Here is a 27,500-nt window from a genome sequence, read left to right as displayed (position 1 = left end):
TCTGTGACACTGTAGGGAAGAATAGGGTGAGGCACAATGAGGTCAGAGAGAGAGAGAGAGAGAAAGATAGGGAGGGAGAAAGAAAGAGAGAGAGAGATGGAGGGAGAGAGAGAGGGAGGGAGGGAGGGGGAGAGACGGAGGGGGAGAGACAGAGAGAGAGAGAGAATGACACTGCATAAATCACACTTCCCGTTCTTCCTCTACATGGGAGGGTAAACAGGGTCAGCGAATAGGGTGTTACTGTAACTGTGAGGCCTGATAAAGGCACAGGGCAGGAAATCAGGACTCTAGTGGACTCAAGTGACCCCAGGGCAGCACATACAGTGCAGCAGAGTTCAGCACTCAACACTTTAAGCTTCTTAGCCACCAACATGAAACTCACCAACATGGATAATGATGAGGGAAAAACTTGCAGTCACTTGCATTTGACATCCATGTTGATATATATATATATATATATATATATATATATATATATATATATATAGATATCGGTATGCATGTACTGTAAAATATATAAACAGTTCATATGTGCCATGTATGTGTAATGTACTATACATGTGGATACAGTATATAATACTCTGGTGTTACCTGCACTGCACATCCCAGTAGCAGCAGCAACAACTTCTTCATCTCCTCCAGGCTCTGATCTGGAATACAAACAAATCCATGACAACCCCTGCCCTTCCACTGAGCCAAAAGCTCAATGCCTTTATACAGCAGGATACGGCTTACTGGGAACAGTGGTCATTCTTATATCTATTAAAAAGGATTAATCTCTTTTTTTCCCTCTGCTGAAGTAGGCTAAAGCTATCCTGTCCTACCCTCGGCCTTCGGCTGGCGCGGAGCGATGGATGGCACAGTGGATTTAGGTCAGGCGTGCCACGGCCAACCAGAGTGGCACAGCGGCGTAGGGACCACAGACTAATGCAAGTGCAATTGAATTATAAACCTGCTGAGCTTGATAGTGTATGTGTGTGTGTGTGTGTGTGTGTGTGTGTGTGTGTCTGTGTCTGAATGTGTGTATGTTTGTGTGTGTGTGTGTGTGTGTGTGTGTGTGTGTGTGTGTGTGTATGGGGGGTGGATTCCTGGGTGAAACTCAGACTAATGTGGTTTAATTAGCCAAGAGAAATACAATTAATCCATGCTGCTATTAACCCTGTGAGGAATGTGATGGGACCCAAAGAAAAAGCTCCACATATCCGGGTTAGGTGCATGCACACTAGACTAGACTAGCATGTTATAATGTAGCATGTGAAAAGGAACATCATATCCGGGTTAGGTGCATGCACACTCGACTAGACTAGCATGTTATAATGTAGCATGTGAAAAAGAACATCAACAAGAACCTGAAAGTGCCAGTTTATGAAAGGATCCTCTGCAACTTACTCAAAAGTCACTCTAGATGAATGGGATCAAATCAGTTCTTCTCAATATATCTCATCTATTATTCATCCCTCATTTTAATTGTTCTATTGCATATAAGCTCTCACTGAAACAAACTGAACAAATCAACTAAACTGAACGTAATCACTTAAAGGTTGTATCAATGATGGCGGGGTAACGTCACTTATGTTGACGTTCAAACAAAACAGAGAGATTGCTCGCTACTCCCTCCCCCTCCCTCCCGTGCAATTGAAACTCTCCTGAACGCGCATCTCCTCGGTTATTGGTTGGAACACTTTAATTTGCCTTTGAGTGGTTGGCAACACTTGTGTTTTTTTGTGTGCAGATCTCAGAGACTAGGCTGCCTACAGAGACATGGCTTTTTGACGCCCTGCTTATTGGGCGGGCAGCTAGCGGAACGTTAGGGAAGATTTGATGAATGTGATTATTTATGTGTGGGCCTTTTATGGGCCTGCCATCGCTGATACAACCTTTAAAACAAAGAGGGGTTAGCCTCTCTTCTGTACACACGAGTGATACCCACCACAGAAAGGGTTCTTGCCCAGCACCAGTGCGTTGGGTAGGGGCATCATGACCAGCTGCTGGAGAGTCTCCTGTAAGGGGCATGAAACAGCCAACACTCAGAGGGACTTCATTGAGTTCACTCCATCCGAGTCTATGTCCTCAAATACAGCTCTCGAAACAAACAACCACCCTGAGGAATACTTATGAAGAAATGCTGTGTTTTATCCAGACAGTAACAAATCACAAGGTCTGGTCCTTTTACACAAAATTATCATTCATAGTTTTTTTTTTTTTTTTTTTTTTTTTTTTGTGGAAATTAAATTTTGTTTTTACAGTTGCGAGCACGAGTGTAGCAGAGTGACTCATTCTCTGTTTATTAGCCTGAGAGCTGGCTTTGGGGAAAGGGAGGGAAGGAAAGAATTATCTAGTTCCCAAGGGCCACTCAACTTTTGATGCAGAACAATTACTGTGCCCTGGCCATGGGGTCAACTTTTCCAAGGAGAGTGGCTCCACAAATTTTAGTGAAGGACAGAAAGGACTAAAAGTGAGTGTGTGTGGTGTGTGTGTGTGTGTGTGTGTGTGTGTGTGTTTTAATGGTTGAGGTCCAGTTGCTTTTTCTCAAGCTGCTCACGAGAACATGAAACATTTCTACGAGGAGCTGTTCTTGCTTTTCCAAATCAATGACTGGTTGCTAGGGTAATAAGGTAGGGTTGAATTAATGCTTGACGATGGAGTTAAACACACAGCCTTTAGATGGACTGATCTTGCATGCCAAACGAGGAGACAGAATATTTTTAGGAAAAAAGTCTCCACCAAACACTAAATAATGAAACTGCATGAATAATGCAAGTGCTCAAGTCTCTCAAACCCCAGAGAGATAATATGTAACTCTGCATGTCTATACTTAACCTATCTTTATCTGTACTGTCGGTGACGGTCATGGCTTTGTGGGGCAGCCGTGGCCTACTGGTTAGCGCTTCGGACGGAGGGTTGCCGGTTCGAACCCCGACCAGTAGGAACGGCTGAAGTGCCCTTGAGCAAGGTACCTAACCCCTCACTGCTCCCCGAGCGCCGCTGTAGCAGGCAGCTCACTGCGTCGGGATTAGTGTGTGTGCTTCACCTCACTGTGTGTTCACTGTGTGCTGAGTTTGTTTCACTAATTCACGGATTGGGATAAATGCAGAGACCAAATTTCCCTCACAGGATCAAAAGAGTATATATACATGAGGATTCATGGTCTGGTAGCACAAATTAACTTGACTGCAGATGGCGGTGTGTCCACTGACAGCTATGTCTGATGGGAACTCATCATTGTGATTTTGCTTGCACAAGCTCCTTTTGCTCTCTCTCTCTCTCTCTCTCTCTCTCGCTCTCTCTCGCTCTCTCTCTCTCTCGGACTAGGCATGCAGACAGCCCCTGTGGGGATGGGGACGTTAACAGTGGAGGCGAGAACGCCAAGTGCCTGTTTCACATGACTGAGAGGGTCATGCGAGTGTGCAAGCAACTCTAGCTGCACTTACGTACTGTACCAATGCATGCTGTGATCTTGTAGAAGCAAAGCGCAAAAGGCATGTTTGGATAAGTAAAGAACGACATCCGATTTACAGTAAAGACTTGATTTCCTCTTCTTTTTTTTTACTTAAACACCCACCATGACGCCCCCTCCCCCCCTACACACACATCTGTCTTACTCCTCAGATAGACAGATATTTTGTGTGTGTGTGTGTGTGTGTGTGTGTGTGTGTGTGTGTGTGTGTGTGTGTGTGTGTGTCGTTCAAGTTGTTGCGGTCGCCGTTTGGTCACTGCTGGTTGTCATTACGCAAAGCACTTCCATCAGCTGCATGAGTGAATGATCCAGACACAGACACACACACACACACACACACACCCACACACACACACACACACACACACACCAGACGTCCGCTCCGGGGAGCCCAAATGGGCCACTTCCAGCCCCCAGAGAAGCCAAGGTGTCCACAGCTGCAGCGGCAGCAGCAGTCACAGCAGCACTAACCGGAGCAAAAGGGCTGAACTCCTACTGCGCACTGTCTCCCCCACAAGCTGAGCTGGTCTGGTACACACTCCCCACTCATCTACTGATTGCACAGATGTTAACATGTGTGCCACTGCAGAGGAGGAGGAGGATGAGGAGGATGAAGGGGATATTTAGGGCAGCCATCTTAAGAGGAGGGTGAGGCGTCTGGCGGTGTGGGAGAGGGGCCGTGGGAGGGCAGGAGACAGATGTGCCAGAGGGCTTCTAGGTCGGACCCTCGTAAAGGGTATTAAAGGCGGGAGAGGCACACGCTTTCTATGTCAAATCCGAATGTGTATGTGCGTGTGTTTGTGTGTATGTGTGTGTTAAACTTGCTGTAGTGTATGCTGTGGTAATAGAACAAAGCCAGCCCAGTCCAGTCCAGTCCAGCCCAGCCCAGCCCAGCCTTCTCACCTGGTAGTAGGTCTTCATGTGCTGCACCATGGCCATGAGGTTCTGGATCCTTTGGCTCGGTTCGCCCTCTGCTTTCTTCACCCGCGCGCTGACCTCTTTGGCCTCTCTGCCGCACAACAAAACCAAACACACGCGGGCACCTGTGTCAATGCAGTCTCCATGGCACCAGGCATCGGGCACAGCAGCAAGCAGGCCTGTGCTCATTCAACCGGAGGGTAGGGGGTCGGGGGGCAAACCCATGGAAGGAGGGGAGGAAGGGAAGGGGCGGGGGGTCGGGGCGTCATGTTCGGCTCCAAACATGGCTGACATTTTTCCAAGGGAACCTGCAGTCTGGGGGCGAGTGATTAAAAAAAACCACACAGCACAATCCTCCCATTCAGCCGCTCATTCTGCCCCATCTGAGAGACAGCGTCCCAGGCAGTCAGTCAGCTGGCAGAGCTCAGCCCAGCCAAGGGGGGCTGTGTGTGTGTGTGTGTGTGTGTGTGTGTGTGTGTGTGTGTGTGTGTGTGTGTGTGTGTGTGTGTGGTGCCAAGGGCAGTGCCTGTGTTTTCCTGTCTGTGGACTAGAATGTGACTTTTCATTCAGAGCAACTTCTGTCTGTTGTGCCGGCTTCTCTCTTCTCTTCCCCTGCCACACCTACCACCACTCTCTGTCTGTCCAATCTCTCTATTGCTTCTTTCACTCTTTTATCTCTTCACCCTATCCTTCTCTCCCTCTATTTGTTTTCCTTAGCAGTTTCTCTCTCTCTCTCTCTCTCTCTCTCTCTCTCTCTGTCTCTATACATGTCTAACCTCTTTGTGTTTCTCTGTATATGCCCTGACCATGTCTTTCTCCTACAAAACATTCAAATTCAAATGTGCTTCATTGGCATGGCAAGCGATACAATGTACTGCCAAACTTGGACAAAGGGGAAAAGGAAAACTCTTCCACACACATAATCTCACACAAACACACACACACACACACACACACACACACACACACACATACAATTTCCTCTCTCTGCACTATCCCTGGCATATGTCCCGTGTGTGGTGTCTGCATGCCGACACACTGACCTAAAACACTTTGGCCCGTGCTGCCCTAGTCCTGTTGTCTAGGGCACAGCCCCCCCCCCTCTCTATCTCCCTCTCTCTCTCTGCCTGTCATTCTCTGGGATCCGTCTTTCATCTCAATCTGAGCCATCTGTGCCCACATGGCAGCGATAAATCCAGCACACCGCCCGCCGTAATCCAGAGGGGTCTCCTAACCCAATCCATGGGATTACCGGAGTTGGCGATCATGTTTACCATCATCACAGCACTCGAGATGCCAAGTGGAGGTCTTTCTTTCCTCTTGACAATGCTCTTTTTCAATTTCCCACTCTCTCACCTCTTTCCCATGTCTTAACTCAGTGGGGAGGTAGTAGGATAAAGGTTATATCTATGTTGCCCTATAAAACCATGTGATCAAATTAGACAGTGCATTGAACTTAGTGCAAGTGGGCGTTTCCCCTGTTAGCAACACAATGTATTAAAAAGTTCATGACGCACAAAACTACAGGACAACACTGTAGATAGGTGAATAGCATATAGGCTAAGCTTTTTCCCATTACCATTAAAATATTCTGATTATAACTCAGGTATTGCATTAATGTTAGCTTTTAACTAGTCTTATTTTCCATTGTTTTAAAAGCCCAACCCCTTTTAAAACTATGAGGGCCTCCACAGAAGTTATGGTGTTGATGAATTACAAAGAATTCCTTTATAACTTGGCGTGACAAAGCAAGTACTGTTGCGTGTCTAAAGCCTGCCATCGTCCAGAACTGTGGTTGTGCATGCAACAGCTGTCCTAGATTACATGCTATCAAGGGGAACAAGAACTTCCCAAATATGTCAAATAATCTTAGTGTGGAACTCCCAAAAGGTCTTTCTGTTTGTGGTACCACATTTAAACACTCCATGAAAAAAAAATCAAAAATTGATTTCAATGTGTACCTTCATATGGTCAAGCACAGTGCATTTTACAAAGCCAAGAATGTGTACACTGACATAGGTTATTCATACTTACATTTCCCCCATTATTTTGTTCAGGTAGTACCCATCCACTAACTCAGTATACTCTGAAAGTACACTGCCATCCTTCTCACCTATGCACCCAAACGTCTTCACCTAAACAACAACAAAAAAAAGAACAAATAGATAAACTAGCTGATGATCACCATTGGACTGATAACATTTAACACCATAACTTTAAAGAGAAAACTTGGCACAAGCTTTTAGCTACAGTTCAAAGACAAGTTGATGCAGCTGTGTTCTGAAACATGGGATCCTTACCCAGGTGACAAGGGGTGTTAGCATAAAATGCTCCAGTGATGGCAGAATCTCACTCCCCATTTTGGAATAGGATAAATTCATCCCGGACTTAGTAGGACGTTCAATGTAACGTTATGCTGTCGGTCATCCAGGTGAAAACAGTAATCATTTGGTCGTCTATTCGAAGGTGACGGAAACAAATCCTCCTCATTGCGTAGACTGAAATTATTTTGGAGAGACCTTCAATCCGGTGTCCTGCAGACGTTTGACTTCGCAGCTTGTATTAAACTACTTAAAAATCACGCCTTCCTCAATCCATGCCCAATGTGAATAAAATCGCTTGTATTTCTGTCGCAGCTCTAGACTGATATCATTTCATTTGAAACGATAGGAATGTTCTTAGGCATTGTTCAAAAAAGATTCCATTCCTCTGCATCGCTTGTAGGCTACAGCGTTTTCCCTCTCGCACGAACGGCTGGGGCATTGCAGCCGCAACTGCGGAGGACCGGGAATCCTTCCCCACAGTATCCAATGACTCACGACTCGCTCACTTTCCTCTACAGATTAGGTAGTCATTTAACGTCGTCGCGCTACATCCGTGTGAATGAATTGACATGCCAAGATTACATACTGTGGAGATTTTTATGAAACAGGGTAGCCTATCTCACTGGCTACCTTTCTCGGTGTGGGTATTAAACACTATATGTGAGAGGGAGAGGGGTGGGTGGGAGTCGCAGGCGCTCTCTTACCTACAGTACCACACACACCCACTGATGATAATAATTACAACATATTAATTTTCTCATGTTCTCATCATTTTCAAACAAACTTGAAATCCCTTATTATTTTTTTCCTTTTTGCTCCTTCTTTCGCCATCTCCTTTGAATTTCCCTTCACATCAGACCTGAGTTTTTTTTAAAGTTGTAAAACTGAAGGCCTACAATTAATGTCAGACACACAGACCTATTGGACTATCTTATAATTTTGGCATCACCTTGGTAATCAATAACTCATTGTAAAATCTCACACACTGACAAGTTGACATGTTTGCAGCCTAAAAGCTTGATCTGCTGCCACATGTCATCCACGATCTAGCAAATCCATGGCAACAGCACAAAGTACCAATGGACAACCATTAAACTATCTTTGACCTTAATCTGTTGCCATAACAACCTGACTCCACCCTATCCTCATAACTGCGCATCCTGGCAGTTGGTCTTGGACTGAAATCTCATGCCTCACACATAGTAAGTAGGCTACAGACCACAGCCAGGCATGTCCATTTTTAGTGGGAACCTATTACGAGTTGTCTGGTTCTCAATGTGACAGACCTATCATTGGCTTTGAAATTAAATAGGCCTAAATCAAGGGACCATTTTAATGCCAAATGTAGAACGCAACGCTAAGGTAGGCCTCATGCGAAATATAGGCTGATTGTTCCAAACAGTTGGTAGGCCATTTCTCTTGATAAACTTGTCTGCATGGAAATTCCTTTACATAAGGAACAGTATTACGCTACCACCTTGTGGTTAAAATTAGACATTGCGTCCTTAATGCTCATGAAAGTGGATTCTGGTCATTTGTGCAGTGAGGTGAGCTCAAATTTTTGCGCAGTTTTCAAAATGGCAAGCAATCAACTTTGAAAGCAGAATCTAATCTGTAGAGGAGAACCGGGACGAATGAAACACTTCTTAATTAAACGTAATTTACAAAGACATCGTAAAACACTGAAAGTTAATATTTTGTCACTAGCAACCTACATCTATCCTCTGTCAAATACAGTTTCATTTACAGCTCTGAACAAAACCGTTCAAGAGTTATTTAAGGAGAAGTCGAACGTGCGTTTTGTTTCATTCGTCCCTCCTGGCTGGGACGAATGAAACAGCATGGGGGACAAATGAAACATACAGCTTAAATTATGTAAACTTCCCACAATTTCAATATTTGACAAAATATCATAAATGGTACTTCACGTATGTGTTATTTTAGATAGATTGCTGCTGGGCTATATGTCTTGGTTCATGTTTGTTAACAACTCATTGCCGTCATGGTGAAGCGCATATCTCGCGGTTATGGAAATAGCATGCACTAGCCTATGCCATTAATATAGCTAGAATAATGCATGTTTCGAATTATATAATGTTTCTATAGTACAAAATGTTATTTCACTCTGTTTTTCCGTGGTTAAAGCCACCACACATCCAAATAAGTGCCCTTCATGACCCACAGGCCGTCAGTCTCCATAGGTTAACATGGCAAAACTCGACCCCCTACCTGATAGCCCCAAATATATTTGCATCTTTCTAAAACTGCTTTTCCATGTCTCACCTGTATAAAATATAGTATAAACACAGATATGTGTGCATTGACTTAGAATAAATAGGGTTTACTGCCTGGTCGGGACAAATGAAACAGGTGTTTCAATTGTCCCGCCATATACATTTAGCTTTATAGGCTGTTTTGCATCCATTAAAAACAAACATGCAATGTGAACGTCTGGGATTGGGGAAATCACTAAATACTCTACTGAATAAGCATGAAGTCAAAACTTTAAATGAAAAACACTCTTTAATAATAAAAAAAAATAAACCGCTAATGAAGTAGCCTAAATTTGTGACCAGGACGTAACAGGAAGGCATTTGGCTGAGCAACAGAGGTTATGCTCTATGTTTTGTCCAAATGATGACTGTCTATCATCGTTGCACTCGGAGAAAACCGGAATGTTTCATTCGTCCCCCGTTTCAATCGTCCCGCTTGTAGCCTACTATATTGCTAAACATTTTGATGATAATAAATGAGCTATAAGTTTTGTCAACTATGCTGCAAATTTCATTATAAAACGTCACCCAACAGCTGTAAAAAAAATGGCAGTCAGTTATTAGTCAGTTCAAATGAGATCTGATCCGACAGTTTAGCTTAACACAAAACAAGATCTCAACAAGACCAGGGCCCACTTCCCCGAAAGCATCTTAAGCCTAAGAGCGTCGTAAAGTCCCTCTTACGAACGTCTTAAGATTTGCCGACTGTTTCCCGAAACCATCGTATCTTAAGAGCGTCGTGAAAACACTCGTAGATCTACGAGTGCTCCAGAGTACTCGTTACCGGCTAAGAGCGTCTTAACAGTACTTCTCACTGAGGTCACCAACAGGACATACAGAGGAATTACAACTTAGAATACACAATCCATTTTACGTTCCCATTCTTTATTGTGTTTACCTGTGATGAATCAGATTTTAGCGTGCAAAATAGCCTACATTTAATGGGCATAATAATGTGATGAAAAGCGGACAAAAATGCAATCAAGTTATGAAACGAGACGTTGCCAGAATAGTTTGACATTATCTTTGCTACGTGAATATTTTATTAGGCCTATGAGGTAAAAAGCAGAGAAAGCAACATGTGGTTTAGTCTGTAGCCTACTGCATCAAAATCTAAGCCTACACATTTCCTCTCTTTCTTACTCGACTTCTTTCTTATCGTCAAACGTGTTCTTAAGTGGCACCGCGACAAATTATTGCATGGTGCAACAATCTAATCTTAAAATAATTACAATTATTTATGTCTCTGTGTGGTATATAACCTACTTGGGATGCTTACATGCAGATGTCAAAGTGTTTCTATTTTCGTATTGATGTGAATTAATGTGTAGATCCGAAGTTTAAATGGTAGGCCTACAGCTGTGACGTGCAGTCACCTGACATCACCGTCAAATCAGAGGATATTTCAGAACTATTAACGTGGACAGCTCCCCTTAAGAGCATCTTAAGAGCAGTGCATGCGCGTTCACGATACGAGCATGTTCGGGAAACAGTCGGAAAAACCAAACGAACGATCGTAAGATGAATTGTAGAAAACCCTCTTAAGAGCGTGTCTCCGTCGTTATCGGGGAAGTGGGCTCTGATGTATGGAAAGGAAAGACATTTTTGAGATAAGACATTTTCCTTTGGGCTGCCCCCCAGCTACAATGGCAAACAAAATTCATGCCATCACTCCACTCAACCAATTTAATCTAAAATGCTTAATTTTTTATAAAGCTCCAAAAATAACAGCATACTAGTCAAGTCAAAAAACGAAGTTGTTCTCTCTCTCTCTCTCTCTCTCTCTCTCTCTCTGCAGTTGATGCAGTGTTACCAGATCATATAACTGAGTTAAATACTCCTCTACTCTGGCTCACCAGTACCACTATCACTATATATTGCTTGTGTGAAAGTCCTGCACGCGAACCAGTTTGATGGCTCATTTATTTCCATTTTTATCAGATTGTCAGTGGGTTTTGAAATTGAAAATGCTTACCTTTCATAAGTGATGAGACAGTAGAAGTACAATACAGCTGATGAATGTGTCTCACATTCCAGCCATAGGCCTACATGTACGTCTTAATTCTGACTTTAATGATAACAGATGATGCAGCTCAACAGCAAATCAATTAAAAAAAAAACTAAAATGTGCTGTGTATCGCATGGAAGTGCAGTACACAGAGGAAGTTATCTTTTTTCTGGCTTTTATAATCGGTGGATTTGTAAAACACACTATAGATCATTTGAGAAATTACGGAAACGTGAAAAATTCCGATAGTTTTATTAACAGTCAAGTATAGAGCAAGTGCAAATGATTTCATCAGCTCAGGGCCATACCTCACATTCATTACCGGTCATAGCAGTGGAAGAGACAAATCAGTAAGGTCGAAGCTGTCAAGCTTGAAATCTTCCAAACAAACATGCAATGTACACGGTTTAGCATACTGTAGTTGCAGTGGTAGTGATGGTAATAGTAGTGCTAGACTAGTAGTAGTAGTAGTAGTAGTAATTGCGGACTAATAGTAGTAGTCCTTATTTCAGTCATACACAGTAGAACAGGCAAGACCAAGCTTTGGCCACAAGAACCAGTGACCAACTGAAGTAAGCCATTAGGCTACACCCCAGAAGAATTATATTTCCATAGCCATGATGATTGAAATTTTGGCAGTAGTGTTTCTAGTGTTGGTTAACTTGTGCGCTTTCATGTATGAAATGAAGACAAATGTCGCCCAAATGGCCAATGTAACAACAAAAAGGTGCCAGTGACCAAATATTTGGCCTTGTATAAAACGGTGATAAGAAATGTATAAAACCGAGCAATGTTCGTTGTAATTAAAAAATAATAAAAATGACATATATGTCATATAAAGGCATTCTATCATGAAAGATAAACACTGATATAAACAGTTGAATATGCTGAAATGTCTTTAAAAAGAAACATGCATTTTTTTGTGAATGGATATGTAGACAGAGCAAACACATGACATTTGATTTCTATGTGGAGGTCTCTGCTGGTCTTACAACCTTACTGGCACTAGAGGTCACTAGAGAGCCCTGAATTCCAGTGATGTCCAGCTTCTCATGCAGTTGTCTTAGGACCCATTACTGTAAAAGAATACATATATTGTTGCATTCATAATAGCTCCAGTTTGTTGTTGTTGTTGATTTTTTTCTACGTATCAAAATCAGTCCACGACTTTAGAGGAATGCGCATCACTTTCCAGCTCTCACGCTGCTGTCTGTCTCTCTCTCTCGACCCGTGAGAGTGTAGCGGTCTTTAATGCACGTCCTGTTTGAGTCGTGACTTCCTGTAGGCTCTTGGCGTACTGCGAGAACCAGTCCCTCTCAAACGCCGCCTTCATCTGGTCCAGAACAGAGGGCCCGCTGTCCAGATGACGCTGTCCTCTAATGGGCTTGATCACAAGCCCTGTCCCTGCGTTGAAGGCAAAATCATTCCCCACCCAGTCCAGGTTTCCTTGGGGAAGAGAAGAGGGCATTTTATTTTATTTTTAGGACAGTTGCAATTTTTCACCAGTAAAATACTGGTCCTTGTAAAATGAAGACCTTTGGTAAAATTAAGTTATCATTTCAAACACATGCACACACACACAGACACACACAGACAGACACACATACACACACACACACACCCCCCACACACACCCACACACAGAAAACACACACACACACACACACACACACTGGTATGGCACGTACCTATATATAACGCATTGTCAGTCACCATGTACTTGTTATGGTTGAGTCCCTCGTCATGTCTGTGGTATCCTTCATCAGCACTGAAAAATTTCTTGTAGACACAACAAGCAACAGGAGAACAGGACTAGTGAGAATAGTTCTTACAGGTGAACAAGCCTAGTGAGAATAGATCTAACAGGAGAACAGGCCTAGTGAGAATAGTTCTAACAGGAGAAAAGGCCTAGTGAGAATAGTTCAATAGTTCTTCTTACACAGCAGGAGTAAATATCAGGAAGTCTCTCTTTCTTCCAGTCAAGGACTTGAAGAGGACAGTAATTCATGGGAATAAAGGCATTCATGGCCCCAGGGCTTCCAGCAATGCAAAGGCACACCCGAGTAACGCAGAGTTCAGTGTGTGCTACAATTTTATGTGCAATCATCATTAAGCTACTCCTGCTACCGACACCATGGGAAATTAAATCTTGTCTAGCCACTCATCTAGCCATAGATCAATCACAGTTATGATTATGGTTAAGGCTTGAAGGTGTTTTGGGCCCCCTGACCATAACCTTAACCGTGACCCTAACCCTGACCCTAACCTTAACCGTGATCCTAACCTTAACCCTGACCCTAACCCTAGCGCCGCCACCTTCCAGTCGACAGCAGGTGTCCAAAAGGCCATATATTACGGTTAATCGAGATACAACAATAACAATGAATATTATTATGACCGCCGCAGCTTAAGCGGGCTGGGTCATATAGGTTTAGTCAGATTTTTTTTTTTTTTTTTTTTTTTTTTTTTTTTTTCGCGATGCCCAAATTTCCGTCAATGATTCCGGGACACTGAAAGACCGGGGTACACAAAACTTGGTGGACATGTAACCCCACATGGATAGCATGGAACCATCGTTTTTCGTTTTGATCTGTAGCCCCCTGCTGAATTGGACCCCGAAAGGAGGGTAGGGCAGACACAGTTTTCTGTGAATATATCGAAAACCGTGAGGGTTTAGGAGGACCATTTTTTTGTTGTATGTTGATCTCAAGGGGCCATGTCAACCCATTCCATAACCACTCATTTCATGTATAGCGCCACCTAGTTAAACACAAAAATGAGGTGGTGTAATTGAAGGTATCTGTGACCTAACATAGTCAAAACTGCATGAAATTGGAAGTGTAGGATCATTATGACACCCTCTGTATGCACGCCAAGTTTTGTGGAATTCCGTTCATGGGGGGCCACACAATAAATTAATTTATGTTACTATACACCAACTGGCCTGTAGGTGGCCGGAGACAGTTTTCTGTGAATATCTTGAGAACCGTAGGGCCTAGGAGGTCCACCTTTTTTTGTATGTTGGTCTTAAGGGGCATGTCAACCCATCCCATTACCACTTATTTCATGTATAGCGCCACCTAGTTAAAAAAATTAAAAAGCAAAAATTAGGTGTTTTCATCTCAATATCTCTGGCTGACAAGGTCAAAACTGCACAAAATTAAAAGTGTAGGATCATTATGACACCCTCCGAATGCATGCCAAGTTTTGTGTACTTTCGTTCATGGGGGCCTTACAATAAAATAATTTATGTGTACATTTAGTGACGTACACCAACAAGGATTCCCGGGACACTGAAAGACCGGGGTACACAAAACTTGGTGAGCATGTACCCCCACATGGATAGCATGGAACCATCATTTTTCGTTTTCATCTGCAGCCCCCCCGCTGGACTGGACCCCCCGAAAGGAGGGTAGGGCAGACACAGTTCTCTGTGAATCTCTTATGGTATGTTGGTCTCAAGGGCCCACATCAACCTGGCTCATAATCACTCATTTGTGATTTGCCCCCCCCGCCCCGGTAAAAAATGAAAATGCAATATTATTCTGCTTTAATCGCCCCTATCAGTTAAGATGTTCAGAACTGCACCAAATTTGATGTGTATGATTGACCTGGCATTCTCTGGGGGTATGCCAAGTTTCGTAGAATTTCATCCATGGGGGGAGGCTAAAAAAATTAGGTTATGTGTACATTTAGTGACTGTACACTCATTGGCCTGTAAATGGCGGTGCACACATATAAACATGCACACACACAGGCACCCACATACTATCGGTATTAGAACGGCTGATACATAATTACAAATTCAATAGGATCAAAAGAAAGCCAAAATATTCATCATCATCATCATGGCTGCATTTTCAGTATTGGCGATAAGTAGTCGTTTGTCCACTAGATGGCACATCGTTGCAGTGAGACGTAATTTTTTTGGAAGTGAAAAGTGGGTTGAAAAAATAATGGACACTTCCTACAAGGACTGTAATTTACCGCAGCGAACATCTAATAAGGACAGGACGATGTTCACATGAAGTGTAAGTGAGGATGAAGTGAGGATGTTTATCGGACATGCTTGGTTTTACTGCAGATAACGTTAATCTTGTAATATCAATAAGGACCTAGGTAATGTTACCGTTAGCGTTGGTTGAGTGATGGAGGCCCATTTGATTGATTGCATTTGTAGAAAACTATAAATGCGGTTATACCAAGCAAATTGATAGCAGCACTGTTTGTATCTTTCGACTGTCATTTATTGCACGTGCTACAAAATCATTCTGTGCAATGGAAGATTTACCAACGTTACACCGGTCTGATACAGTTTTGCCTATACATGCGTGAGACTGAGACGCCTGTTTATTTTGTTTTAAGTGCGTGCAGGGTGTGAGAGGGGAATCGATGTGCTTTGATTCCAGCTTGGTAGTTGTAGTCTGTGAAATTAAAAAGCACGTGTGTGTGAAGTATCCAAACAATGACACCTTCATTTCATTATGGCTGCTTTAGCAACACACCTTAAGCTACTGTGTAGTGGGTCCCATTTAGAAGTGGCTACTTCATTTCGCTTTCCTTGACTCATGGAACTGGCGTGAATGTTATTACAACTTTTCGCCCGCGATATGGCAGTTTAAGTCCGCTTGATACTGTAAGTAAGTAAGCCATTGGTTTCCAAAGGAGATTTTATTTGTGTCGCCAGCATAGCCTATTGACAATTTATGTTGTAAATAGGCCTACCTTATAATCCTACCTGTAGCTTAGGGAAGCTAACAGCTTTCTATTAGGATCTAGTTTGTTAGTTACAGTTTTGTCATAACTCCCTAATGCATTTTTGCATTTAGAATAGCGAGAGCGTGTATATCTCAATCTGAAAATTAAACAATATCGGGTGCCTATGGACTAGGCTGGGTGAACCCAGCCTGATCTGCCCACTATTTATTTTTTGATTTCTTAAAAGATTGAGCTTGGTCTGATGAAAGCCAGACTAGCCATGGACCTCAGTTACACAATGCAAGGGAACATGAATCAGCCTATATTTGCACGAACAATAACGGACAAAAGCTCTTCAACTTTGGCCCATTAAAATGTGTATGAACAGTCTAGCGGCGCGATTTCATCAAGGCCCATTTGGACATGTCAGTTATTTGCACCACTGGTTAGATGTAAAACAGCATTTCGTTTCAGACTACTGTTACTTAATTTGTGCATTAACAATAACGTTTCAGACTACTGTTACTTAATTTGTGCATTGACAATAAAGTATTACATGAACTAAAGATGAATAAAATCTTATGTAGAAGAAGAAACATTCACAAAAAATCCATCCATCCAAAAATGACCTTTGTTTTTGATAGCTGTTGAAAACGGCATGGAACTGACAGAGATGTTTTTGTTTATAAATACATAAAAAATAAATAAATAAATAAATAACATTATGCTGATACATTTTGCTTTTCCCAAATACAATGTAGCCTACAGGTGTAAGTGACCTTTCATCAATCCAGTTGCAATGGATGAACTGTGATGACCTGCCCTACTTGTGATTGTTTAGAGATTTTAAAGGTTTTATAACAATGCTACATCTTCTTTGGCTATTCTACAATCTATTCACCTTTTCAGCACCAGTAGGCTACTTTCTGTGCAGCCGCACACACACACTCAGGCATGCCAAACAAGCATACACAAAAGTTTCAAGAGTGGGGGATGGAGTAAAAGATGGAGACAAATTGAAGTGTGATTTATTTTCGCGGAATGGATGTACAGGACTGAGCGGCGGTCATATTTTGTACCGCTATGCGGTACATCTAGTTATCAAAAATAGCCATATAGGCAAAAATAGTCACACAGGCAACATTAAAAATACTAAAAATAGTAACAGATTGTCTGCAGGGCAAGTTGCAACAGGGCAAGACAGGAGTACGGAGACATGGGACCCTAATGTAGATGGCGAGTAAAGAGCAGAGTCTGTCAACAAGCAAAGTTCTCACGCATGAACTACAGCTGTCACGTGACATGTGGGAGCATAGAGCTGACTCATCAGTGTTTGCAGTGAAGGTTTTGCCCATGGTGCTATATTAGCAAACTGATTTAGCCCAAATACTAAATAAACTTTAGAACTTTGCACTTTGTCAATCCTTCCAATCAGGGCCCAATGTCTCTCTCACCACTTCCAGGTTACAGTCCATCAGCTGCAGGCAGAGCGTGGTCAGAGACGAGACGAAGTTAAACGTGTACGGGTGCGTCCTCTCCCAGAGGCTGACCAGCAGGCGCACGCTCACCCGCCTCAGGACCAGCGCCTCTCGGAGGCCCTCGTCGATCGCTGACCAGTACCTGGAGTCGGAGACAGAGGTGGACGGTTGTAGAAACCCTGACCATGATAATATCCCACGGGAAATCAAGGCCAAACCTATGTAGCACTGTTAGAAATGTGCACCATCATTTGTATGCCGTTGACAGTGTGTGCGCCATAATTTGCAGGCAGAGACAGTGTTCGTGAAGTACCCTAAGGGGTGGCTGATAATGACTCTCCATACAGAAATCCTATAGGAATTTGCTACCATCTTAAATGTAACCAAACCTGTCAAACTACAGGGCTGTGGAACAATATTGCTGACAATTGCCTGAAGGAAGAGAGGGAAGTAAAGAATGAAGGAAGAGAGGGAAGTAAGGAATGAAGGAAGAGAGGGAAGTAAAGAATGAAGGAAGAGAGGGAAGTAAAAAATAAAGGAAGAGAGGGAAGTAAGGAATGAAGGAAGTAAGGAAGGAAGACATGGCTGGTTGGCCATAGTCAATTTGGAGCTCTGGCTGAAACTGGAGGCTCGGGTCGATGCTGAACTAACGAGGTCGGTTCAGGGTAGCAGGACAGCAAGCAACTGTAGAAAGGAAAGGTTTGCCAAAACAAAATGTGCAAAACATTTTATTGCAACGTTACAAAGGTACCTACACATTGTTTTTTTTTTGTTGTTGTGTTTTTGCTTGTTTTCCTTTTGTTTTTATCATTATTTCTTTCACACACCAAATTTGAACAATTGACATGTGGATCTTTAAGTTGTTAATTAGAATGAAAATATTAGTTTCATGTAAATGTAACTTTGGATAATTTCCCAATTGGAATGAAAGCATTAGTCAAGTTAATAAATATGAATGCAGAGTAAGCACAAGTGTAACACTGTTATTACATTGTGGGGTTCCCATTTCTATGTGGTTAGCTGTTCCTAGTCTTCACAGCTCTGCGAGATTAGGACACAGCGAGTGTTCATGGCTGGGCAGTCTGACCTTGTGACGTGTAGCCCCCGAGAGGATCTGTTCACCAAGGGCAGATAGTCTGTGACAGAGACGTAAATGAAGCGCTCGGCCTCCTGAATCACCCGATGTATGGCCTCCACGTCTCTGGTGCGGCCCTTAGGACAGAACAGGTCCGGGGAGGTCTGTAGAGAGGGATGCACAGAAGAAAAATGTGTGAGTGAGTGTGTGAGTGTTTCTTTGTGTGTGTGTGTGTGTGTGTGTGTGAGTGTTTCTGTGAATGTGTGTGTGTGTGTGTGCAATTGCATGCAGGCATGTACCTGTCCTGATCATAAATCTGTGTGATCAGTGTCCTGTGAGGAGCACAGCTCAGCTCACAACCCCTTAACAAAGACAACAACGCTTGCTCCGTCATCTCTCTTCCACTCACACAAAACACTAAGATGGATCTCCTGTTTCCGCTCCTTCATGCCTCACTCTCCCTCCCTCTAATAACACACCAGGGCTGCCACACCAGCATGGCCGAGCAGAGAGGAGAGGACAGAGGAGAGGAGAGGAGAGGAGAGGAAAGGAGAGGAGAGGGGAGGGGAGTAGAGGAGAGGAGAGGGGAGAGGAGTAGAGGAGAGGAGAGGAGAGGAGAGGAGGGGAGGGGAGGAGAAGAGGTGAGGAGAGGAGAGGAGGTGAGGGGGGGGAGGGGAGAGGAGAGGAGAGGAGAGGAGGTGAGTAGAGGAGAGGAGAGGAGAGGAGAGGGGAGGAGAGGATGGGAGGGGAGGAAATTAAGAGATGTCCCATCGCATACATCAACGTCAGCGGGTAACTTTATCATAAGTCCCCATAATGTTTGCTACCAGCATGCGCCATTACAGGGCCGTTTCATTTCCACAGGGTGATGGATGGCTTTGCCGCCCCTGATAAACAGCGTGTCGCTGGAAGAACGCGGAGATTCATGGCAGGTAAATTAGGACGCCATGCTGCAATATGACATGTTTTTTTGTCTCATTTGTGCAAGAATTTTTTTTTTCGCTGTAGAGATGGATGGTTAGGACATTTGTTAATCAAATTAGGTACCACGTTGTGTTGAGATGACAGGGTTCTATCCAGTCCAGATCCCTTGCCAAAAATGAGATAATATCTTAAAATCCTTCAAATCTTTGGTAAATATACTATTGCGACTGCTACTGCCCCATCTTCACAGTTTAAACTCTGCCATGCGTACACTTCATGCGTATACTGTGTATTGTGTAAGATGTGTGTGTAAGATATAAAACAAATTTGACTCTTTAATCCATTTGATGTTACAACATTTAAAATGATTTTGATTCTAATTCGTTTCTCACAAGCCGCATATTGCATTTCTTTTGTTGCTATAGATATAGTTTTTTTTTTTTACCTGTGTGTGTGTGTGTGTGTGTGTGTGCATACACGCATGCATTTGTATGTGTGTCTGTGTCTGTGTGTCTCTTTGAAACAGACCAGCCGCGACTCACAGACATATACACGTTGGTGTCCGAGTCGTTCAGGTGAACCAGGAGTGGGTCGTCGCGGCTGTAGAGGGCCGTCACGCGTTTGGACCAGATGGAGGGGATGTAGTCCTTGTAGTGCAGCTGCCAGTAGAAAGAGAAGACCCTGTGTAGGTCCAGCGCCAGGCAGCTGCAGTTGTAAAGGATCACCCCCAGCTCTTTCATCTGGCCCAGGGAAGAACACAACACAGCACAGCACAGCACATCAGAGCACAGAGGAGCGGAGTGTTTTTCTGCAAACTCATGCACTGGCTGGAGGGGTGCTTTGGTGTACAAGTCAGAGCCACGGGCCAAAGGAAACACAACAACAAAATGTGCTGTTGTTATTTTCCATTTTTTTTCTGAGGTTGTTTGTGGGAGCCTACAGTATGTGAGGAGACAACTGGGATAAGGCAAGTCTCGTATATCAGAACTCATGCACATTGGTAACTCAAAGTGATTTACAAATGAGAAGATAAAAGGTTGGAGTGGGAAGGCATATTACATTATGGAAAACAATCCTGGTGTTTCTTTTTTAATTCTATCACTCTTCTTTTCTTTTTGTTCTGTTTTTCCCCCTCTTCCTCTCTTCCTTTTCTTTACTTGTCTTTTTTTCCCTTTTCTTTTTTTGTGTTTGAAGTAACAGCAGAAAAAGACAGATTGTCTGGCTACCTTGGCTAGAGACCTCCAATCCATGCTGGCACTCCCGATGTATATGTGCCTTCGATCCACCACCCAGAAGGATGAGTGCAGGTGCCCTTTGGTCAGAGCTGTCGTGTTCACGTAACGGACCTCAGCACCTACAGGACACAGAGCCAAAGGGGGATCAGTGAGAGAGATTGACCATGAGAGAGAGAGAGAAAAAGAAAAAGAAAGGGAAAATGAAAGAAAGAGTGAGAGAGAGAGAGAGAATGAGAGTAAGACAGAGCAGAGAGGAGAGAGAAAGAGACAGAGACACAGAGAGAGAGAGAGAGAGAGAGAGAGAGAGAGAGAGAGAGAGAGTTTTGACTAGCTGACTAGCTGTCAGGATTGCGACCTTGGAAACCAATCTGGTTGATATCAAATTTTGAAGTCAACAGCATTGCACCAGCATGATGTCTGACCTTGCTCCAGACCTTGCTTGGAGTGAGCAAGAGATGATAATGAGGGGTGGTATTTATGAAAAAGCTTGACTCGCCTATGAGCATGAGCGATGGCTCATGGCTACCAGGGCTCCCTCTTTTGAACTCTTGAAATCGACCAAGTTTAGGAATCGATAAATAGTAAATTGCTGTGGTTATGCCCTTACCACCTTCTGTAGGGAACCATGCATACACATTGAACTGCACACCTATGGAAACCCAAGCAAACCCAATGACAATCACCCTATATGTCAGAGTATAACATGACCCCACACACACACACACACACACCAAACCCTGCTCCTATCCTCACCTTGTAGGTGTGACCTTACCGTGAGCGGCGAAGGTTCGTAGGTGTGACCTTACCGTGAGCAGCGAGGGTTGTCAGCTCAGCAGAGTCCGTCAGGCTAGTGGCAACCTTGAGCTTCACCCGCCGTGACTTCAGCCCGAGCAACCTTTCAAAGAGACGCTGGCCCTGACAACAGCAACAACAACAACAATAACAACAAAAAAAAGCTTTCAGCTCTGACAGTAGACAAGCTGCGCACAAATGCTTTTTCAAAATCAAGGGAGAGACATTTCAAGGGGACCAAGGGGCTCCAGGTGGATGTGAAGGGGGCATCCTCTTTAACATAAAATCAAGACGGTTACTTTAGATAAAAACAGGGTCCCTCAAGGAAAAAGACAGATGCAAGTGTATTATTTGCTCCAACACCCCCATACCTGACCCCCATACTGTTAATGATGTTAGATAATGTGGCCCAAGATAAGGGATGTCAGCATCTGGCATGAGGAGGAATATTGGTCAGCAAGTTAACAAGCAAGTCTGATTTTATACAGTTAACGTAACAAAAAAGTCATTGTACTTTGTCTGTGCCTGCTGTAGGTATGAAAGGATATTTGTAAAATAACATCACTTCCCTCCCTGACAATGTATGAGACAAAGACATATATGAAGTCATCATGAATGAAGTCTTCCTGTGTAACTGGGCTAGTCAGTGGACACTCCAAGGCAGGTCATTTTGTCTTCCAGCAATACAGTCTTACCAGCTTTTCTCCACTTGAGAAACTTCCTGCTCACAAAGACAATGGCTGGTCTGAATGAAGTCACATTTGCCGGATAAAGGGGACTCTACGCATTATGAATGCAAATGAGATTTTAATTTTTCACTGGAACTGACTGCCGCACACGGAGAGTCTGGCTCCTCCAGTAATTTGTTTCGATCACAGGGATTTGCAAAGCAGCTCTAGCTGGAAAATGAAGAGGTTGGAGGTAACTTATTAAATCTGACAGTGTCTCAGTGTTTGGCTGGGGGCAAGGGGTGGTGGTGGGGGTATGTGTGTGGTGGTGGGGGTATGTGTGTGGAGGCGGAGAGGGGTGCTGCTTCATTGTGTAGTTATTACAATCCATTAAACTGAACTGGCAAGTTTCAGGGCTGTTCTGTGAAATGATTACAGTAGATACAGTAAGGAGTGAAATGATTACAGTAGATACAGTAAGGAGTGAAATGATTACAGTAGATACAGTAAATTTGAACCAGAAGAACTTGTGTGTGTGTGTGTGTGTGTGCGTGTGTGTGTGTGTGTGTGTGGCGGTTGAGGTCCCGTACCTCACTGGCTGAGAAGTGGTCGGTCTGCTGCTCTCTGGAGGTCAGGGTCCAGCGGGGGGAGACGATCTCCACCGAGCGCTTGGCCATGTCCAAGAGGCCGTGGAGACCCACAGTCAGAGGCAGTGTGCCCTCGTCCACAGGGGAGAGGTCCATCTCTTCTGGAATGTTCTCCACTAGGACTATGCTATGGAAATAAAACATACAAAGAAAATTAAGAAAAAAAAATACAATACAATTTAAGAGCCTAACAGAACAAACCATGTCCATCATCCGGAGTGAGATGTTAGTGTTGACTTCTGCAGTAAGGGTAATATGAGGACAAGCTCTAAGCTTAACACTAAATCCCCATCTCTGACATTCCGTTGTCATTTGAGAACCTTCTAGCGTAGCATCTTTGTATACATTCTTGACCTGAGCTGTAACACAGCAGCAGCACTGGTATCTCGAATAGTAAACAGGCTCAGCGCCAAGTAGACCCAGGTTCAAGTCCACCCTGAGTATTTTTTTGGCCTTTTTATGCCTTTAAGGAGACAGGACAGTGGAGAATGACAGGAAGCGAGTGGGAGAGAGAGTTGGGGTGGGATCCGGAAAGGACCACAGGGTGGTAATCGAACCCGGGTCGCCGGCGTACGGTGCAGGTGCCCCAACCATTGGCGCCACGGCCGGGGCCACCCCCTGAGGTCATTTAACGCCCAGGAGACCCAGGCTCAAGTCCAACCTCAGGTCAATTAGCACCACCCAGGAGACCAAGGCTCAAGTCCAACCTGAGGTCAATTAGCACCGCCCAGGAGACCCAGGCTCAAGTCCAACCTGAGGTCATTTAGCGCCCAGGAAACCCAGGTTCAAGTCCACCCTGAGGTCATTTAGCACCCAGGAGACCCAGGCTTAAAGGGACACCAGGCAACGTTTTTGTGTTAATTACTCATCTTCGTAAGTCGGTATATGGTTAAATGACTCATTACAGGGCGAATAAAGACTCTCTCGCCCGCCCCTACTGCCTGTAGGAAGAATATCCCGCTTGCAAGTTCAGTGTATCGTACCCGGCGACTGAAGCAGAGGGAGGCTAACGAAACGCTAGCGATTGTTGCAAACGTGTGTATAATGGCAGAGCCGTCAAAGAAGCAGCGAAAACCTTTGACGGAAGATGCAAAGAAAAGGAAAAGAGCTTCAGACCGAGCGAGGGGGAGTTTCGTAGAGAAAAAGCATCAGGCTTGCCTGGTGTCCCTTTAAGTCCACCCTGAGGTAATTTAGCGCCGCCCAGGAGACCCAGGCTCAAGTCCACCCTGAGGTCATTTCCCAAACCCACTCCCGAACTCTCTTCCGCTCCTCTCCCATCCTCTCTTCACTGACAAGTCTGACAAAGTTAAAAAGGGCCCAAAATACGCTCCATAGGGTCTTCAGTGATTCTTCAGAGATTTTGTTACATCACCATGTGTGGTACCCTCTAGAACTCTTCACACCTTCTGAATACCAAGAGCAGAGAATTATCTGTAAGTCTCAAGCTACCACCGAATGGTAATGAAATCAATAATTCAGGGGAATGAATTTGACAGTCTCTTGTGTCTTTTTTATGATGCGTTGGATGGTGGTGGCTGGGGGGGGGGGGTGATGCAACCTTTACCTCTTACCGACATTTCGAGCTGCAGTTCTCCTCCGTGATGCCTTCATCCTCCCCCCACACATCCACTGAGGAGAAGATGAGCGCAATCAGCACTGCGAAGCAGCAAAGCAGACCGAAGACTGCAATGCATTTCTGCTGAGACTGTTTGGAGAGAGAGAGTGGGAGAGAGAAAGAGAGAGTGGGGGGGGGGGGCAAAAGGAGAGAGAGTATATAACAAAGAAAGCATTTGGACTAAAAAATAGTTATCCCAATTTGTACATTGAAAGCAATGAAAAAGGGTGATTGGCTGACTCTTAAACCAGTCTTGCATTGAGTTTACTTATGTGTGGTGTAGTGATAGGTTTATTACTGTTTTATTACACATGAAGACAGATTGGCAAAACTCATTCAAAACAACAAGATGACTTCCCTGGACTAAATTTAGTCAACCAATACTGTATGTTTAGTGTAGAGCCATCAGTCGAGACAATCCATATTACAAATGCAGTCTATCATAGCACAATCTATTTACAGTTTACTTGATATACGACTCTGAATACACCAAGCTACACAGGAGGATATTTCCTCTCCTTTTAGTAATTTTTTTTAGGTTTGGTGGAGGACCAGATGGAGCCGTATAGGAGAAACGATTTTAAAGCTTCTCTTCCCCAGCAACTGCAGCTGTTTCTTTCGCCGCGTGGAAACTTGATGGAGACAGAGCGGTCCAGAGCTGCAGAGTCAAATCTAATTCACAACAAGCTCCATTCCGGCAGCAGCGGACGCAGTCGCAGACGTGGCCCGGCGTGAAGTGCCTGCTGTAACGCTCGGCTGCCTCGTTGAAACAATGTTTTTTTTTTTTTTGTTTGTTTAAGCCTATCTGTTTTAGTTGCGGTGTGCGAGCGCCGCGAATGTCGCTCGTGCCCACTTATCTCCCCTGCCGCATCTACGCGCTCCAGTTTGGAAACATCGATACGGCCATCGGTTAGAATGCAGAGAGGGCTTGTCTCCGAGGCGCCCCGGGCCGGCGAGGAATCTTGATTTCCTTTCGATTAGAAGTGCAACACTGGCAGAGCGGAGTTCTGCTTACACCCGCACTTCAGTGTAAACTTGCTGCTGCTCTTTCCCACGTTAACCCCCCACCCCGTTCCTTGCACATCTGTTGACCTCTATCATCAGCGCTGTCCCTGCGCATCTGTCAAGCTGTCCACGGGCGAGAGTTACACACTAATGTGTGTGTGTGTGTGTGTGTGTGTGTGTGTGTGTGTGTGTGTGTGTGTGTGTGTGAGTGTGTGTGTGTGTGTGTGTGTGTGTGTGTGTGTGTGTGTGTGTGTTCGTATGTGTGTGCGTGCATGTGTGTTTACGCAAATCTCAACCATGTCATTTTATTCACCATAAATAGATTTCATTGTATATCTATTTATGGCCCTTTCCTACCAGGAGTATAAATACAGCTTGTTTGCCTTGTCTGTGTGATGGAAGGGTAAACAAAACTCCACAGCCACACCATGCACCTTTCTCTCCTCAACACACATGACTAAATGGCTTTATGACAAATGTGAAGCAATTACTACAAGAATATATTGTCAAGAGATTGAACTCATTGCCCATGACACCCACCGGAGACAGAAAAAGAGAGAGAGAGAGAGAGAGAGAGAGAGAGAGAGAAAGAGAGAGATGAATGAGAGCGAATAGAGAATAGGACAGAGAGAGAGAGAGAGAGAGAGAGAGAGAGAGAGAGAGAGAATAGAGAATAGGACAGGGCATGTGGCGAATAGAAACTATTATGGAGGAAAGAGAAGGATAGGTAGTGCAAACAAGAGGGCACACATGCGTGACAAAGAAAGAGAGTGGTGGAGAGAGAGACAGAGAGAGAGGTGATGGGGTGATGCTCTTCACTCCCCTCTTCTGAGTGTGAGGGGGGATCTCTTTCAATCTCAGCATGTTTTTAGCAGGTGGGACCCCTGCTAGCTTTCCATTCACACGCCTGCAGAGAGCTGCTCTCACTCCATCTAAAGCAACCCCTCGCCTCGCCAACATTAGCCCTGGCCGAGGCCACAGCCAGCCAACAGAGAGAGAGAGAGTGTGTGTGTGTGTGTGTGTGTGTGTGTGTGTGTGTGTGTGTGTGTGTGTGTGTGTGTGTGTGTGTTTTGTACACTGGGGCACACAAGGTTGGATCATCTTTAAGATGAATGTCATAAAAGGGAATTGAAGTGTACATAAGTCCAGGTTGTACCAACAGTCAGAAACAGTGTTAATAATTCACTAGCACTCTATTGGGGTCAAAACTGTATGTCACCGTCACTGTTCATCACCACTAAATGTGTCTCTGAGTGAACTAAACGATAAAACATCACACTAATATTGCATTAAGTTACAGGTAGGCTCAAATGTACTTAATGTAATACTTAATTAATACTTAGACCTGTATCTTGATTGCAAAAAAAAACACATTAATATTGTAGTCATTGTGGTCAGTTTTAGCTCTACATACTTAGAAATACTTTGCATGCTTTGTACTGTGCATGAGGGCACAGCAGTGGTCACCCATATGTGACATTCAAATGGACTCACATCTCCATGAAAGATTCAAGCGCATTTTATTCAAACCAGTCAGAATGAACAGCAGCACCAAGCTTTCATGCCCCTGGAGATTACGCCTGCAGGCTTCTCCTCTGCTACAGTAGAGGGAACTCAGCAAGGGTTCAGCCTGCCACATTCCTTCATCATTTTATAAATACTACACTAAAGTACTAATGACCAAACAATAAAACACTACTAACACAACATAATACAGATTAAAAAAACTATTAGAAATGAAATAAACTGAATATTGACAGAAAACACAACCATATGCCATATGAAATAACTTATTGTAGGCATTCAATAGATTGAATAGAATACATGTTATTAGAGTAGGGCAGGTGCGGACCAGAGTGGTCAATTGCCATGCTTACCTTCATAACGTTTTCTTGTGTCTTTTGTTCAGCCATGCTGGCACTGACCGATATTTTTTATTTTTTTTCTCAAATGACAGGAAAAAGTAAGAAGCTCACTCTCAACAATGTGTGTCTCCTTGACAACCTGCTGTTACTCTTTCTCCCCCATGTGCCATAGTTCCGTCAGCGACAGTCCATTCCGCGGATCATGAGACGCAGCGTCCAGGTCCGTTAGAGTTCCAGAGTCCTCACATGCTCTCTCTCTCTCATCGCCTGCCTCTGTGATCGTACGAGTATGTCTATGTGTGTATGTGTGTGTGTTTGTGTGTGTATGTGTGTGTCTGTGTGTGTGCGCGCACGCGTGTGTGGGGGAATGTGGGTGTGTGTGCTGTGCACTAACACAGACAAGACAAGAGAAAGAAATGGTGAGACCTTCCTACCCCCCACATTCTCTCTCTCTCTCTCTCTCTCTCTCATACACACACACAGACACACACACATTCTCGAACATCCAATGCTGAGCC

At 44.1% G+C, this 27,500-nt stretch overlaps 2 protein-coding genes across 4 annotated transcripts in view; both read right to left on the bottom strand.

The window, feature by feature from the left end:
• ccdc88aa (coiled-coil domain containing 88Aa) overlaps nucleotides 1-7,338 on the bottom strand; it is a 37,810-nt gene extending 30,472 nt beyond the window's left edge. Inside the window, 6 exon segments of the mRNA XM_048247234.1 lie at nucleotides 1-9; nucleotides 592-650; nucleotides 1,931-2,000; nucleotides 4,361-4,466; nucleotides 6,410-6,510; nucleotides 6,676-7,338. The exon segment at nucleotides 1-9 is cut by the window's left edge and continues 75 nt beyond it. Coding sequence (XP_048103191.1) covers nucleotides 1-9; nucleotides 592-650; nucleotides 1,931-2,000; nucleotides 4,361-4,466; nucleotides 6,410-6,510; nucleotides 6,676-6,756 — 426 coding nt within the window. The 5' untranslated portion in view covers nucleotides 6,757-7,338.
• A 3,907-nt stretch (nucleotides 7,339-11,245) lies between these two features.
• The window catches only part of pld5 (phospholipase D family, member 5), a 25,946-nt gene continuing 9,691 nt past the window's right edge, over nucleotides 11,246-27,500 (bottom strand). The window contains exons 1-10 of one of the 3 annotated variants that reach the window (XM_048247256.1): nucleotides 26,995-27,367; nucleotides 24,069-24,202; nucleotides 22,441-22,624; nucleotides 21,197-21,305; nucleotides 20,382-20,509; nucleotides 19,698-19,895; nucleotides 18,244-18,395; nucleotides 17,133-17,298; nucleotides 12,669-12,759; nucleotides 11,246-12,426 (exon numbers count right to left, since the gene is read on the bottom strand). In XM_048247256.1, coding sequence (XP_048103213.1) covers nucleotides 12,179-12,426; nucleotides 12,669-12,759; nucleotides 17,133-17,298; nucleotides 18,244-18,395; nucleotides 19,698-19,895; nucleotides 20,382-20,509; nucleotides 21,197-21,305; nucleotides 22,441-22,624; nucleotides 24,069-24,202; nucleotides 26,995-27,030 — 1,446 coding nt within the window. In that variant the 5' untranslated portion in view covers nucleotides 27,031-27,367 and the 3' untranslated portion in view covers nucleotides 11,246-12,178. Of the gene's footprint in view, nucleotides 12,427-12,668; nucleotides 12,760-17,132; nucleotides 17,299-18,243; nucleotides 18,396-19,697; nucleotides 19,896-20,381; nucleotides 20,510-21,196; nucleotides 21,306-22,440; nucleotides 22,625-24,061; nucleotides 24,203-26,994; nucleotides 27,368-27,500 lie in introns of those variants that run through there. The other 2 variants (XM_048247257.1, XM_048247258.1) reach the window with 2 other exon arrangements.

This window comes from Alosa alosa, chromosome 7, assembly GCF_017589495.1.
Source record: "Alosa alosa isolate M-15738 ecotype Scorff River chromosome 7, AALO_Geno_1.1, whole genome shotgun sequence".
Taxonomy (NCBI): domain Eukaryota; kingdom Metazoa; phylum Chordata; class Actinopteri; order Clupeiformes; family Clupeidae; genus Alosa; species Alosa alosa.
The sequence above is the reverse complement of the archived record's forward strand: the minus strand, read 5'-3'. Positions and strand labels throughout refer to the sequence as shown.